This window comes from Carassius gibelio, chromosome B17 (genome assembly GCF_023724105.1).
Source record: "Carassius gibelio isolate Cgi1373 ecotype wild population from Czech Republic chromosome B17, carGib1.2-hapl.c, whole genome shotgun sequence".
In the NCBI taxonomy this organism is placed as follows: domain Eukaryota; kingdom Metazoa; phylum Chordata; class Actinopteri; order Cypriniformes; family Cyprinidae; genus Carassius; species Carassius gibelio.
Window position 1 is genome coordinate 13,798,607 of NC_068412.1, and position 16,439 is coordinate 13,815,045.

General features: G+C 38.3%; 1 protein-coding gene across 1 annotated transcript in view; it reads left to right on the forward strand.

The window, feature by feature from the left end:
• The first annotated feature begins 1,271 nt into the window (after nt 1-1,271).
• LOC127975921 (tyrosine-protein kinase receptor-like) overlaps nt 1,272-16,439 on the forward strand; it is a 52,106-nt gene continuing 36,938 nt past the window's right edge. Inside the window, exon 1 of the mRNA XM_052579980.1 lies at nt 1,272-1,462. Within this exon, the coding sequence (XP_052435940.1) occupies nt 1,408-1,462 (55 nt within the window). The 5' untranslated portion in view covers nt 1,272-1,407. The remainder of the gene's footprint in view (nt 1,463-16,439) is intronic.

Genomic DNA, 16,439 nt, shown 5'->3' on the forward strand with positions numbered 1-16,439 from the left:
CATCTTTTGAATTCATGTATTCAGTGGGAATTTAACCCATGGCATTTGCATGTTCTCTTTGACCTATGAGCAGGTTATTATGTTGAGTTGGCCGTCTTTCTATTCTTCATCTGTGTCCTTTCTTTGAATTACATCATTCTTTTTATTTTTCCACCAACGGACCGAGGCCAGTAATACGTTAATACGGTTTCTAGCTGAGATATTACAAAGCATAATGCAATCAAATTCACACATGTATCTGCCACTGAACTATCCACTGTCCGACAAATCATGCAGTTTTAATTAGCTATAAACTTTAAAACAGACCTTAGTATTTACATGCTTTACATGCTGTTATGTTCAGTTTTCTCACTGGTATATGTCAAATAATTAATATTTGCTTTGTCTCAGAACTGAGGACATGATCTTCAAAACATTATCTCGTACTTTTCATAAACTTATAGGTTCCACACACAAGAACTTCATTATATACTGTATACACTAGAAGGGAAAAAAAAGTGGAGAAAATAATGCCCTTGATATGGATTTGACCAGTCAGCTATGTGCAGAATGTCTATAGCAGGAAGTGAACTATTTCCTGAAAGGTTAAATGCCTAATGTCTCATCATTATTCTAGAGGGATGACAGGCGAATCTAAACTCTATATTAGAAACTCATGTCAAACACATGCTCCATCACATGACAGAGAAACAATAACCCCAATTCTGGCAACAGCACTTGTTGTGATGCTCTAAAAACATGTGTGTGTGTGTGTATGTATGTATATATATATATATATATATATATATATATATATATATATATATATTCTTCTTTTCTTTTCTTTGTTGTTTGTCTCTTTTAGGAAAGTACAATCAGATTAATTAATACTTGCATAATGCTGACACCACAGGTCATGTGACGTCCATTGGGTGACCTGCTCCAAGTAAAATTAATTATCTTTTTCTAGAAGACCTCATGTGAATGTACAAGTATTAATGATTATTTTCCTAAAGCCCTGTTCATTTCTTTATTTTTAAAGCCTGACTAGTAAAACAAGTGTGTAATTTGCAAAAAAAAATACTAAATAAATACCGAATCCACCTTTAACCCAATAGAGCGTAAGAGACTGACCTACCGTGACTAAACGGCATTAGGACCGAGCGTCAGTTTATCAGGCAGGAACAGTAGCAGAGAGAGAGAGAGAGAGAGAGAGAGAGAGAGAGAGACGATGCAGCATCAGCATCATAATGAATCACAGCAGCTCTGAGGCGCGAGAAGCGGGAGACGGAAGACTGAATTGGAGAGTAACGAAAATACGCTTTATTTGTTATTATTGAGCTTTGTCCCGCGCCAGGAATAAAAGTGGACAGAAATTAGACTAACAGTACTCAGTACTTTATCTCCAGGATCCTTCCTTAAGGAGCCATGGATTATTTTACTCGACAAACTTTTTTAAAACTAGCTTTTTTCATCTTCACAGGTAAGTGTTTGCCACACATTCTGACATGCTGGTTTCTGGCGATGTTAAACATGTCCAAACAAGACGCTGACAGAAATGTATTCAGACTTTGATGGTTACAAATATATTCATCTTGATGTCATGAGAAACAGAATCGTGAAACCGCTAATTTCTCAATTGGCAAACACATGTAAGCGGATTTCCACATAGGCCTAATGCTTTTTAAGGATGGCATGAGATGCTAACCGCGCAGATTTAATCAGCACTTTGAAATTAAGTTAATTTATTCTGAGGCATTAAACTCTTTGACATCCCAGAAAATGCTGGCTAAATATATGGTGTCATACTAATTAAATAAAGTACCCTATAAGAGTTAGTGTATATGGAGAAGAACTAATTGTCCTCAGCTTTGAGCAGGCTTGGGGAGATTCATCTGTTCTTGGCAACCTTTTTTGAGTTAAAGGCAAACTCTCTGTAGTATAAGTTTCTCTTTAGAAATTAAAAGGAGCTTTAAATTGAGGACAAATAGCTATTTACTTTTCAAAATATTATAGTTTATAATTCATGTTCTACATGTGACTTCTAGGAAGCCATTTGAACAGTCAGTCTGAAATCAGAACAGATGTTTAGAATGCATTTCATGTGCAGATATAGGCTAGATGACAAAAAATATAGGAGAAACTGGTGCTAGTTGTCACAATGTTTATTCCCCTAGTTATATTTAAGGGTGTTTATTGTTACAAGCCAGTTTCTGTATGCTCAAGAAATGAAGATGCAGTTAATTAAATATGCTTAATTATTGATTTTGACTTTGTTTTACTTTTATGGTCTACGATTTAACCTGGTTTTAAACAGCTGTTACAGCAAATTCAGACTGTGGAACATTTATGAAACAATTAATTTTGGCCAACAAATATTGTAATGAATCAACTTAATATTCAAATCATGTGGCATCGTTGCCGACCTTATAAAAAAATAGAGATCCCAGTCCACATAAAGTCTACCTTCATTATATAGTTAACCTCTGTCTTACCGTGTCTAACTGTGTTTTTATTATATCCATTTATTCAGCCAATACTTTAAAAGAGATAATTCACAAAATGACTTTGATTTAAGAGGGCTTTGCATATGCTAATGTATCTGTTGGTTTGGGTCTGCGAGATGTGATATTTAATCAAACCCTTCTCATTAGTACCTCATCTGTCCTGCTTAGACAAAATTTCCTCATCAGCATCACAGATTATCAACGCGTGTTTGTTGTCCATTAGGCAGGAGTATGACAAGAGTATGTATGATTTATATAATGCGTGTGTTGCTTTTATAAGGTCATTTCTTATGTAATAGCAAACAGACTTCACTTAATTAGCAATCTGGAAAGAGTGGTCCACATGAGCTGATTTGGTTTGTGTTGGACAGTACGTCATTTCTCTGCAGTGTTCAGCAATCTGGCAATTTAGTATTCAGTATGTACATGATCTGTCTAACATATTTATTTCTGCATTTGTTTGTTTGTTTATTAATATTTTTGGCACACAATGACAATAAGTTGTATGTAATTCTGCACTCTTTAGTTGAGCGGAGCTTTTAGCAAAATTAAATGAGCAGATGTCAGTCTGAGGAAAAACTGAAACCCGCTTTCAAGTAACTCAAGGCACGTACAAGTATGTAGGTGAATAATGCCTCTAGCCTTTTACATTCCCTTTCTTTTTCTATAGTGGTTTCTCTAATCTCTTCTCAGTTTTCATCTATTTATGTTTTTTTTCCAAGCCAAATGAAATAACTTCTGACTGACTCAGGAATTCCCCAGAGTACGAACAACTACAGTATGTAATAATACTAATATGTTCAGCTTTTTTGATGAACATTAAAGAGAGAAAGCAGTTCTCTGATATCATGTATTATGAGTCTACCCTGTCAGCTTGAGGGGTTTTAACCATCTAGGGACCGTGAATGTCACTGTTTTAGAAAAGAAGTAGGAGTTATGATCCAAGTTCAGTCTTGTTCAGATGCATTGTCATTTATTTTACATTTCTTCTGTTGGCAGATTTTCTAACCATGCTGAATCAGAAGATAGATTATTATTGTGGTAGCAAAAAACCACCCAAAAGACATGTATCATGAAAAAAAAAACAGAATTTCTTTTGTTTTACACAGTGGATTTATGTGAAACATTTCACATTAAATACTAATGTAATAGTGAAATATCGGGGGGGGGGGGGGGGAAACTCAACGTTGCAGCAATGTTGGTCTGTGGCTGTATAAAAAAAAATAAAAAAACCTTCCCAAAAATTATTTGGAATGTGTGGAAACTTTACAACCACAGTTTCCATCAACCCAAAAGTACTGATTATTTAATAGGCATAAATAAAGGGAGACAGACTGGTAAAAGCCAAAGCTAGCATAAATCTAGCCAATCACATTACAGCTTGCCAGATCAAGCAACATGAAATATGCATTAGGCCGTCTCAAGTGGATACTAGCAGAATGTTGGACTGCACCCCCCAGATTTCTGATTACGTATTGTCCTAAATGGCAAGGTCGAACCGAGTTTTACTACATTTGTATTCTTACCGGCACTTTAAAGGGTTAGTTCACCTGAAAAATGAAAATCCATCCATCTTCTACTCACCCTCGAAGCATCCTAGGTATACAGTTTGTGACTTTCCTCTTTCAGAATAATCGAATCAAAGTTGTAAAAAAAAAAAAAAAATTGTCCTTGCTCTTCCAAGCCTTTCAATGGGGTAAGCATGTGTTTGTTGTCAACTGTTCAGAAGACGTGAAATAAAGTGCACACATCTGTTATAAAACGTCCCTCACACAGCTCCGGGGGGTGAATAATGGCCCCCTGCAGCGAATCGATGCCTTTTTGTAAGATAAATATCCAGATTTCAGACGTAATAAACACTTTTGTATGCACTGGTGTATGTGTTGTGCGGGCCTCTGGGAAATGTAGGAGCAAAGGAAACAAAGTTACCTTACTTTAGCAAAGGAAAACCAGTCTCCTCTTGGCTTATTTCGAAATCCTCAGACGTTTTTCTTTTCTTTTTTCTTCTGTATAAAAAAAATAAAAAAAAACCTTCCCAAAAAATATTTGGAATGTGTGGACCCAGGGTTTGGGCGCCGGATCTGGCTGATGAGGAAGGAGATAAGGACTGGCCCGTCTCCATACCCTCCGCCAGATCCACCTGCGAACCCACCGCGGGGAATGCTTCTTACACCAGAGATCAGTCTCGAGAGACTGATTCCCTTAGTACATTATTTAGCAGCATGGAAACTACTGCCAAATGTATCTCAATGGATCCTGCACACAGTAGAAAGACGCTATTGGATTCAGTTCGGCCGTCCACCGCCGAGGTTCAATGGGGTTACACTGACAGTCGTCGGCCCCCAGCAGGCTCTGGTGATGGAACAAGAAGTGAATACCCTATTAAGGAAGGAGGCCATATATCGACGATTGGTTGATTTTAGCTCAGTCAGAGCAAATGGCGGTTCGACATCGAGGTGTCGTTCTCGCCCATATGGGGGAGCTGGGTTTGAGACAGAACGCCAAGAAGAGTGTACTTTCTCCAGTTCAGAGAACCACCTATCTAGGTGTAGTGTGGGATAGGACCACGATGCAGGCATGTATGTCTCCTGCTTGGATCGAGTCAATCCTTTCCTCAGTCAAGAGAGTCAGAGAAGGCCAGTAACTCACTGTCAAGCAGTTTCAGAGACTGTTAGGGCTCATGGCAGCTGCGTCCAACGTTATACCTTTTGGTCTCCTACACATGAGGCCCCTACAGTGGTGGCTCAAGACCACGGGGTTTTCCCCGAGGGGAAATCCATTCCGAACTATCAAGGTCACACGGCGATGCCTTCGTGCCTTAGACATATGAAAGAAACTTTGGTTCTTGATTCAGGGCCCGGTGTTGGGAGCTCTTGGTCGCCATGTAACGCTAGCGACAGACGCGTCCCTCACCGGTTGGGGTGCGGTCATGAGTGGCAACCCTGCCCACGGTCTGTGGAGCGGTCGCGATCTGGCATGGCACATCAATTGTCTAGAAATGCTAGCAGTGTATCGAGCATTGAAATATTTCCTCCCAGACCTGAGAGGCCGTCATGTGTTGGCACACACCGACAACACATCGGTGGTCTCTTATATCAATCACCAGGTCTGCGTTCACACCCCTTATACAAGCTGGTATACCAGATCCTCCTGTGGTCCCAGGGCAAACTCCTCTCGTTAAGAGCAGTATATATTCCTGGGAGATTGATTGTGGGAGCAGACATGCTGTCGAGACAGGGGCCGAGGCCCGGGGAATGGATGCTTCACCCCGAGGTGGTGAAGCAGATATGGCAGATATTTGGCAAAGCTCAGGTGGACCTCTTCGCGACTCAAGAGACATCGCAATGTCCCCTCTGGTTCTTCCTTTAGTTCACCCAGCTCCACTGGGACTAGATGCCATGACACAGACTTGGCCGAGGCTTCGCCTGTACGCCTTTCCCCCCATCGCTCTGCTCCCGGGAGTTCTGGCGAGAGTACGCCAGGACAGGGTCCGTCTGTTGCTAGTAGCCCTGTTCTGGCCAGGCCGAGTATGGTTTGCAGATCTGGTCTCTCTCCTCGACGGCTCTCCATGGGAGATTCCGATCAGGACTGATTTACTCTCTAAGGGGCAGGGCAAAATAATCCACCCTCGCTCGGAGCTGTGTAAGTTGTGGGTGTGGCCCCTGAGGGGGCACAGTTCATAGCTTCCGGTCTCTCAATTGAGGTTGTTGAGACCCTCCTCCAATCCAGAGCTCCCTCTACGAGGAAACTGTACGCCCTGAGGTGGAAACCGCCAGCTTGACCCTGTTAACTGCCCAGTTGGTACAGTTCTTGAGTTTCTACAAGCTAGGCTCTCTGTGGGGTTAACTCATTCCACTTTAAAGGTGTACGTGGCAGCCATAGCTGCTTACCACGTCCCTTTCGACGGTCAGTCAGTGGGTAGGCACCCTAGTTACACGTTTCCTCTGCGGTGCACTGAGGCTGAGACCTCCAGTACGGTCCCGTATTCCCCCGTGGGACTTGGTTATGGTGTTAGAGGTTCTCTGTAAAGCTCCATTCGAGCCAATTCAAGATATATCAGATAGACATCTGACCCTTAAGACTGCCCTGTTACTGGCGATTACGTCTCTAAAGAGAGTTGGAGACCTTCAGGCCCTCTCGGTGGCCCCTAACTACTTAGACTTTGCCCCTGGTATGGCCAAAGCATTCTTATACCCTCGAGCGTGTTATGTTCCCAAAGTTCCCTCTGTTACACCACAACCTATCATACTGCAGGCCTTCTGCCCTCCTCCCTTTCGGGAGCCAGACCAGGAGAAGCTAAATTGTATGTGTCCAGTGCGAGCATACGTCCACAGAGCTGCCCTGTGGAGAAAATCTGACCAATTGCTTGTTTGCTACGGTCCTCCTAAAAAGGGTTCCCTTGCCTCTAAGCAGACCCTTAGTCGTTGGATAGTCGAGGCTATCAACGTCTCCTATGAGTCCTCTAGTCTTCCCCTTCCTTTGGGAGCCAAGGCTCACTCTACGCGGAGTATGGCTGCCTCTAAGGCCTTTCTAGCAGGTGTGTCCCTCTTGGACATCTGCATTGCTGCGGGATGGTCCACGCCATCTACATTTGCCAGATTTTACAATCTCGATATGTGAGCCGCTCCTGGCTCTTCTGTCCTCTTGCCTTAGCTGTGCTCTTCGGATACATTCTAGGCAGGGGATTGGTAGTCTGGCAGCGCTGGCACATCGTTCCCCAAAGCGCTCGATACAGCTCGAGTTCCTGAAGAGGAACGTCTCTAGGTTACGAATGTAACCCTAGTTCCTCGAAGGAAAGGGACGCTGCGTCGCAGAGCCATACTCCCGGCATTATATTGGAAGCCTAAAAATGTGTGGGATTAAAGGAATAGTTCTCCCCAAATCCAATTTACTTACCCTCAAGTTGTTCCAAACCCAAAAATATATTTTGAAGAGTTTGAGTAACCAAACAGTTGGCAGCAGCCATTGACTTAAATGTATTTTTTTTCTCGAAAAAATCTGAGAGGCAGCATACATTGACAAAAGTCAAGCTGTTTGTCAAGGAATGTTTTATGTATTTATCTTTTAGTTTCCTGAGTGTGCTCTACCTGAATTTGCAATGATGGGAAAAAAAAGCTCAGCCTTGTCATGTTTTTCATATCAGTTTCTCACATTCTGAATGAGCAATTTCATTATTACTTTTTGTTTTTTGCAATAGGACATATGAGACACCGCTGACACATGAAACCATAGTAACAGTGACGCTATAGTCTTAGGTGACATCATTGTGAAAGTAATATAATTTGTGAAAAGCTTCAGCATTATTTTGACAAATGTATGCTATAAGTACAGTGTTAAATGTCGGCACCATGGTTTCTGAGGAAACTGCATTTTATTATTCCCACACCATGAATTACTGAAATGACAATATGTCGACTTTGACTTAAAGAAGGTTTTAGTTGTGGAAGTGAAGTGGGTGCTTGCATGTATAAGTGCTGCTCAGCATGACTGTGTGTCTGGTGAAATTGACTTTTTTTGCCAAGGTAGCTGCATAATCGTCCAGTAATTACAGGTCTGAATCTCTAAACACAGATCAAAGTGTTTGCTTTTAGCATCAAACATTAAAGAGGCACAATAAGTGTGTTGTAATGCACATCACTAGCAAGCAGAGTATTTGTGCTCATGGCCAACATAAACGGTTCACAGTTAGTTATTTTAAGCTGTCAGATATTATCATCATCTGGCTCATGCCCAAATTGTGTTGATTGTCTGTTCATCTTTTGACCATATGCATGGATAAACAAAAATATGGCCAAATAATACAAATAGAAGCCAGAAACTTTTTTTTATGCTTAACCTCACAAAATCTGAAGAGGGCCTTTAGAAAAACCTCTGGAGGTTACACTAATTTATATAAAATATAAATGCACATGATATATTTTTATGTTTTATTTTCTATTTATTTTCACAGTAACAGAGTATGTAATATATTTTTTTTATTCATGTTTTTAGTTTAACCCTCCTTACAAAATTTAAATGAATAATACTGAACTTAAATATATAAACCCTAAGCTGTATGATTTTATTAAATAAAAAGCAAAAAGCGTGGGAAAGTGATAGAATGGGGATGCAAAATTATATCAAAATTAAACCCACTTTTTTGATCACTTTGATCATTTCTCTCAGTATTTTGATTTACAGATCTGAATAACTGAGCTTAGCAAATTCAGTCAGCACTAGTGGAAAAAAAATGGAACTGAGACTATTTACACCCTTCATGCTGTATAGTTTTAATGTATTTTACATTTTTTGTAAGGGGAGAAAATCGTAACAATATTGCACAAAAATCACATTTGAATGATTTTTAAATATTTATTTTTGTCATGGGAGAAAATCATGCTGTAGCGAGGTTGCACGAAGGCCTTAAAGGGGGATAAAAGTCATTTTGTTTACAACTACTGTCTTTCCATATTATGGTACATTTTTTCTTGCTTGTGGTTCAAACATTGGTTTAAATTGTTTAGTTCTCACTGTACAACAACATGGGATTCGTGCCTCTAAAAACGGGTCACCACCACGAAAAGTGGCAGATACTTGAAGTGCTCCTAAGAGTTACACAAGGTCCATCTAAACAGTCTCAAGAGGGCCAGCGACACACAATTAGCCTGTAATTACTGTGTCCCTGAACGTCTATCACACCTACTACATAATAATGAAACACTTTGATTCCCGTGGAGCAGCAGTCCAGATGGCCTTGTGTATGTAGACATCTCCTCTCTTTGATGCGGTCAGGAGACTGTTTTGACTTTGTCCTGTTGTTGACATTTGGCTTGTGACATTCAGTGACTCAATATTAAGGTGGTTTTAGACCTGTGGAGCAGCAGTTGAATCTGAAATGTTGTTTTTGTACCACTCCTGTTCAGTGAAGATGTGTTGAAATACATCCTTCACATCAGAAAAAAACAGAAAATCCCTTTGGTATGACTGACCCAAACATGGTAACCTTATACGATTAGTCCATGAATCACTTGATGTTTTTGACATCTGGCAGTGTAGATTGTTATCAGCAGCTCAGATATGGTCTAGTTAATGATTGAATGATTATAAGGAACATTCTGTGTCAAGTGATGTTCTCTCAATGGCATTAAATCTGATAAGGGTCCCTGAAGTAATTAGCGGTAACGTTTTTTATAGAGTTGTGAAAAGAACTGCAGTGTATTCAATAATTGGAAAAGGAGAGGTCGGAAGTAGTACAAACGGCACAACATATAAACTTAGAACATAAAAATGGCAAATAAATTAAAATGAAAATTCAGCTTTGCATCACAGAAATAAATGAAATTTGATGTATTATGTATGTGTTATTTAAAATTGGCATAATATTTCTCAATATCACAGTTTTTTTCTTTATTTTTAATCAAATACATGCAGCCTTGATGAGAATAAGAAACTTCTTTAAGAATATGAAAAATCTTACTGATCCCAATACATTAAAAATATAACAATGTATTAAAAAAGAAACAATATTCAGTTATTTATGACAAATATAGGCCTGATGTGATACACAAATATACATTGTTACAATATACACTAAGTTTGGGGTCGTTAAGATTGAACGAAAATTACAAAATGACAATAAAAACTATAATATTGTGAAATATTGTTAAAACTTAAAATAAACCATTTTTAAATGCAGTTTATTCCTTTGATGGCAAAGCTTAATTTTCAGCAGCTATTACTCCGGTCTTCAGTGTCACGTGATCCTTCAGAAATCATTCTAATTTGCTGATTTTGGTGATCAAGAAAGATTTTTTATTATTATTATCAGTGTTGGAAACAATTGTGCTACTTAATATTTTTTCGTGGGAACATGATGCATTTTTTTCAGGATTCTTTGATGAATCGAAAGTTTAAATGAACAAATTTTGAAATATATATTTTTTCGGTAATATTATAAATGTCTAATTGCCACTCTTGATTGGTTGTAAGCATTCTTGCTGAATGAAAGCATTAATATCCTTGTTTTTATGTGTAACACTTGCATACGTGTTCACAACATGTCTGTGAAGATACAGTGATAATTTTTTTCCTTGCTATCTTGTTAATAGTGTGCTATCTATATGCTCCTTACAATAACAAACAGTTGTTTCAGTCGGAATAAAGACTTGAAACATTTGACTTTGATGGATCTTCCCTTATAAATGCTAGAGAGTCTTTTCTGCAGTGATCTGGCAACAGGACAAAAGACTGAATGAAAACAGACTCTCTCCAAAGCGAAGGGACACAACTGCTCTCATGTGTGTTTAGTACTGCTATTTTTTTAATCTTCTAATTGATTTTAGTCCAAGCAGAGCTGAATCCCATGATAGATGGTGTGGGCCTGAACTGAATTATTTTAAAAAGCAAAATGAATGCTGCTTTCAGTTTGTCAGCATCAATGTCTGAACGTCATGTTTTTCCTAAATATGTTTTCATTTTCACAGACAGAAAATGACTTTCTTTTTCTAAGAATTCTTAGTAGAACTCAGTTTGATCTTTTCTCTCTTGAATTCGTTGGTCACTTTTAACATTTGGTGAGCCGCAGCATGTCACTGTTCCTGTTGTGCTGGCCCGTCTTTGCTAAACCCACAAAGATCGGTTGCGCTTTGCTTCACTGAGATACCACATTTCCATGTTCTACTGATAAAGCTGTAAAGTCCTGTGCAAAATTAAATTCATTTTACAGGTACCAAAAGAATGGCTACAGAGTAACATCCTGCTTTTTATCAGTGTCCCCTGCATAATAGAACTTTACAGACAGGAAATGAATGCTGAGGGTTTAAACGGGGGTAGGATGTTTCTCCACGTACTATGTAATATATCTTAAAACCCCTTACTTCTGATAATTTGACCCTAGCTGCAACCAATTACGAGAAAAATTCAATTATGCAATTATTATTGCAAATGCCAAAAGCCTGATTTGCCTCTTATGAATGGGGGCTCAGATAAGTGGGCTTGCATACTCTCACTCTTTATTCTTTAATACAGCTGTCCATATTTTTTGTTAAAAGTCAAATGTTCTTCATTGTAGGGCTCAGTTTGAACATAATGCACATCATTATCAGCTCATTTCCTTTAGGGATGCAGAACGAAACTAAATCTGTGACTAAAAGTCAGGGCTATAATGTCTCATATTGTTTGCAGAGGTGGATGGAGAGTTCATTTGGGCTTTTAACATTTATAATAATAATAAATTGGGCAACAAGGCAGCACATTAAAATGATTTCAGAAAAATCATGAGTAATAGCTACTGAAAATTGAGCAAAATAACAATAATAATAAAATCTTGCATTTTATATATTTAAATATAACAAAATACAAAACAGTTATTTTAAATTGTAATAACATGTCAAAATGTTACTGTTTTGCTGTATATAATGGTCAAATACTGTAAATGCAGTCATGCTTAGCGTATTCAAATCAGAAATTGATCAGATGGTTCTCAGTGTGTCAGATAGAGCAAATTATTTCCATGATTAGTTAAATTGGTGTCTCTTCTATTTACCTAAATAGCAACACATCTTCATGCTCTCAGCACTGCCTCAAAGCCCCAGACAAACCCAAAAGCATGTTCTGTGATCTTCGCTAAGTGCTACAATTAAGCTACATTTATGGAGAAAATATGTGCTGACAGCCTGGTTTAGTGTTGCAGTAGTGGCTTGTGAACGTTGAGAGAGGCGGTTGCTGATACATTCATTGTTAGCCTACATATATCTCTTCTTCAGGTTTTGAAACACATAGTTGCTCATTTGCACAGGCAGCAGTTGTATTGTTGGTAGGAACGTCTCGAAAAAGACTGTAAGATGTTTTTTTTATCTTTAACTGCCCCGGTTGAAAAAAACAGCATGATCGTTAGGTATGTTTTGAAGCATGGCAGCTGGTTTGAGCTGGTTTAAGCTGGTCAGGACTGGATTAAACCAGCTCAAACCAGCTGCCATGCTTCAAAACAGACCCAACCAGCATGCTATTTTTTTTTCACAAGGTCTCTCTCTCTCTCTCTCTCTCTCTCTCTCTCTCTCTCTCTCTATATATATATATATATATATATATATATATATATATATATATATATAAACACACACAGATACTATTAATGTTTAGTATTTGTGTAAAAAAGAAGAAGAAAAAAATTGCATGAAATACCTGAGCTTTATTAAGGATAACGCAATCAGATTTTCAAAAACTTATGTGAATGATTTGAAACATGCCACATAGACATAGACTTATTTGATTTCAGTTAAACCAATGTTAGCAAGTATCTAAGCTCCATGTAGTCAACTCTGAATTTTTGTTTCCCACCCTTTAGAAATGCTAGGATTTGAAAGGGTTTGATATTTTTTCTCTACATACCCTTTAATATGCAAATCAAGACCGTCTGACATAGTTCTGTCCTTGAATGTAGACCAACTACACCCCTGCACCAAAAACTCTGCATACACCTCTTAATTTTAAATATCAGTTTATTTTTAATGACATGCCTAAGCAATTTAAAGAGTGTGTTTTTTTTTTTTGCCTCATTTCACAACTGACTGCTTTGTTCATTATTCTCAATTTGTCTGTTGGCTTTTCTATATACAAATAAATAGTTCCTGTAGCTCAATTGGTAGAGCATTGCGCAAGGTTGGGGGTTTGATTCCCCGGGAACACATGATAGGTAAAAATTGATAGCCTAAATGCTCTGTTAGTTGCTTTTGATAAAAGCGTCTGCTAAATGCATACATTTAATTTTAATTTAAATAAAGCAGGTCGACAACTAGTTATAATAAAAGTTTTATATCAGTTTTAATAGTTGTAGTAGTCTTAACTATACACAGACAATAGATTTTTAACAAGGTAGAGCAGTTACCTCACTGAAACAGAGTGTTGCAGTGACTGTACTGTAGTTACATTGGTCCATTTTCTTCTGCGTCTGGTTCAAACATCTGCAATCTGTTACAACACTTACCATCTTGAGCATCAAAACATGTCACATGCTGTGCATGGATACAGTGCATTGAAGTTCACCAATCACAGAAGTGGCCACTTACTTACATTTCTCCGAGGTAACACCACTTGAAATGGAGTGTTTTTGTCAGAAACTGAAAATAAGGTAGAAAAATTATAATTATTACAAATATCTGAACTTTTTGGGTGCAGGAACTTTGCTTGCTTCATAAGCTGACTCCTAGATACATAATATCAAGATCTGAAAATGTGTGATCCCTTTAAACCCACATTGAATGTCTCCGCTTCTCCACAGCATCAGACATTAGTGGTGAGGATTGCCTGTGCCTCTCAGCTAAAACAGAGAGTATTAAGAGTCGACATTATCCTCTCAGAGGAAGAAAGTGTAGGATAAGGCTTGCGCAGACTAGGGCACTCTCTCAGCACAGATGAGTCAGCTGGGTACACTGTGGTGTGTATCATGTTGGTGAGGAGTGACAGCACTCTTCTGAGAGTGTGCGTGTAACGAAACCCAGCTGTCAGATGTTCCTAAACTGGGCGGAACAGGTAGACCAGATGCCATGCTTCACCACTTGGATAGGGATCAGAGGACTGTCACACATGCAAATCAAGCTCAGAGTGCTCTCCTGGCAGAGAGAAATAAGTGCAAATAAGTTGCTCTTGCTGATGGACGGACCCCCTAGATAAAAGCAGGTTAACTTGAGGTTACAACTTAAATCTTGAGCTTTTATAAATGAGTATAGAATTACACATGAGAGATTCCTTAGGGATTTCCATGTAATGCCTCAGGATTTCTTAGTTTTAGTCTTCACTGAAAAACCAGCATGGTTTACTACTGTTCATGGTTTATTGGCTCCTCACAGTAGTGCAGATATTCATTATTTCACATACATACTTTAATAAATCAGCAAACTGGATGGAAATTCATCTCACAGGGCCAAACTTATGAATATCAACACAGTTCAGGCATATCAGCATAAGTCTGGTCCACATTATATTTGACACTAAAAAACTACGGACTGTGTTGTTGCGTCGTGTTGTGTGCGCCTGGGCTAAAAAATTGCACTTGAACAAACTTCAGTGACTATAGCCAAGTGTCTAACTAGCAAGTCTGTTCTGCGACTGCAGAAGAGCTGAGAGAAAATGTAATAATCAGGTGTTGTTATGAAAATAGACATGTATTAAAATGCTTAAGTTAGTTTATGTAAAGTTAGAACAGCCTTCCGTGTGTCCTCTTGAGTTTATTTGTTCGCTTTCGTTACTTTAGTTTTTTTTCTCATGCACTGGTTCACTGAGCTGAACAGTCAATCAGAGTGATCTGTTTCAGTTCAACATGCTCAATCAGACAATCAGACACTCAATCAGGTGCGGAACACACTGAAAACTGCTGACAGAAACTCATTGACAGCCTAACATCAACCTTTAGTCTGAATTAAAACTCAATGTTTTTTTAATGAATTGGTTTTTTTTAATATATTATTTTTTTACTGTTTGAATATTGGTGAAACGTCTATAGTTATATTGTGGCAACTTGTATATTGTGTAACAACAAGCCCTAATATTGAATGTTGAGTAAAGTAGGCCTAGCCAGTGGCAGACATGTACTTTTTTTTTGTAGTACAGACTTTAAAGTATGTATCTCCACTTTGATATTCACTGAAGTAAATACAGTTGTTCTTGACAGTTGTGTTTGAACTAAACACTAGAATATCTTTCAAAGATTCAGTATCACTGACGTGGCAGAACTTGACAAATCTCTGACAAAAACAATTTCTTCATCAGAACTACGTTATTCAGTGGCAGCCTAGGACTTGTAAACAGTGTAAACATTTTTTTTTTCTTTTACAGTACTAATAGAAACGTTGGCACTTATACTTTATTAGTCAGTATTTGTTGACTAATTATACGTTCAGTTTAAAGTATTTGGGGATTTCTTGTATTTTTCTTTGATTTGCTTAGCCTGTGCTTATATTTAGTTTATTTCTGGGAGTGTGACTAATTCATCTGGTGAAAATAGACCCCTTTTTTTTTTGCTATTTACTGGAAATAGGATGTTCATTTGCAGTTAATTTTAATGAGGCTTGAAATTTAGCTAACTTGCCCATAATGATACTTTTGGCAGCGGCAGTCTGTTTGTATATTTAGCTGTAAATCACATGATTTTATCACATGACAAATTCCCCATGGGCTATATGGCTGTGATTGAGCATTTGTGAATCTTGACCTTTTGACCATTTGAGTCCACACACACACACACACACACACACACACTTGTAGTTGCCTTTGTTGCTAAAATTTGCCTTATTGATTTTTTTTAAGTATCTTCTCAGGCTGTTTATTTCCCTATTTCCAGATAAAAAGGAAGCCTTTGTGTCACCCATGTCATCGGTTATAACATCATCTCTTTGATTTAGAATGCCACTGTTTTTTGCTCTTGTGCAGAATCTACCATGACCATTGATTGGTCAAGGAATTTGTTTTTGCATGACTCATTTGCCATTTTATTGGCTTTAGAAATATTTTCCACATGCTCAAAAGTATGTTTACAGTATTTCAATTTCTCAGGGCTTGCTAGTAAACTTAAGTGCCTCAGCTGTTCACAAGACTGACAGATATTTCTAGAAAGATTGGCATGCTTATCTGTTATGACAAGCGTATCTTCTATTTAATAATCATAAATGTCACAAAATGATGGTTGTGCAGTATTTGGTTCGTCTGTTAACCTGAACATTAAAGTCAGTGATATGTTTTTGCAAATTCTTCTTCATGGCTTCCCATCTTCATTAGCATTCCGTCAGAAGCTTTTCTTGTTAACTCAATACAGTTGACACCATTGAAATCAAGGGAATATTTTAGTGGAAGGAGATTAAACCCCATCTGACAGATCTGGTTTAGGTCGGGACATGACTGGAATAGTGTACACCAGCGATTGTGTAAGTGTGGGTCATAATTGGCAAAGCATATTTATTACAGAGCTGATTTTGGCACACT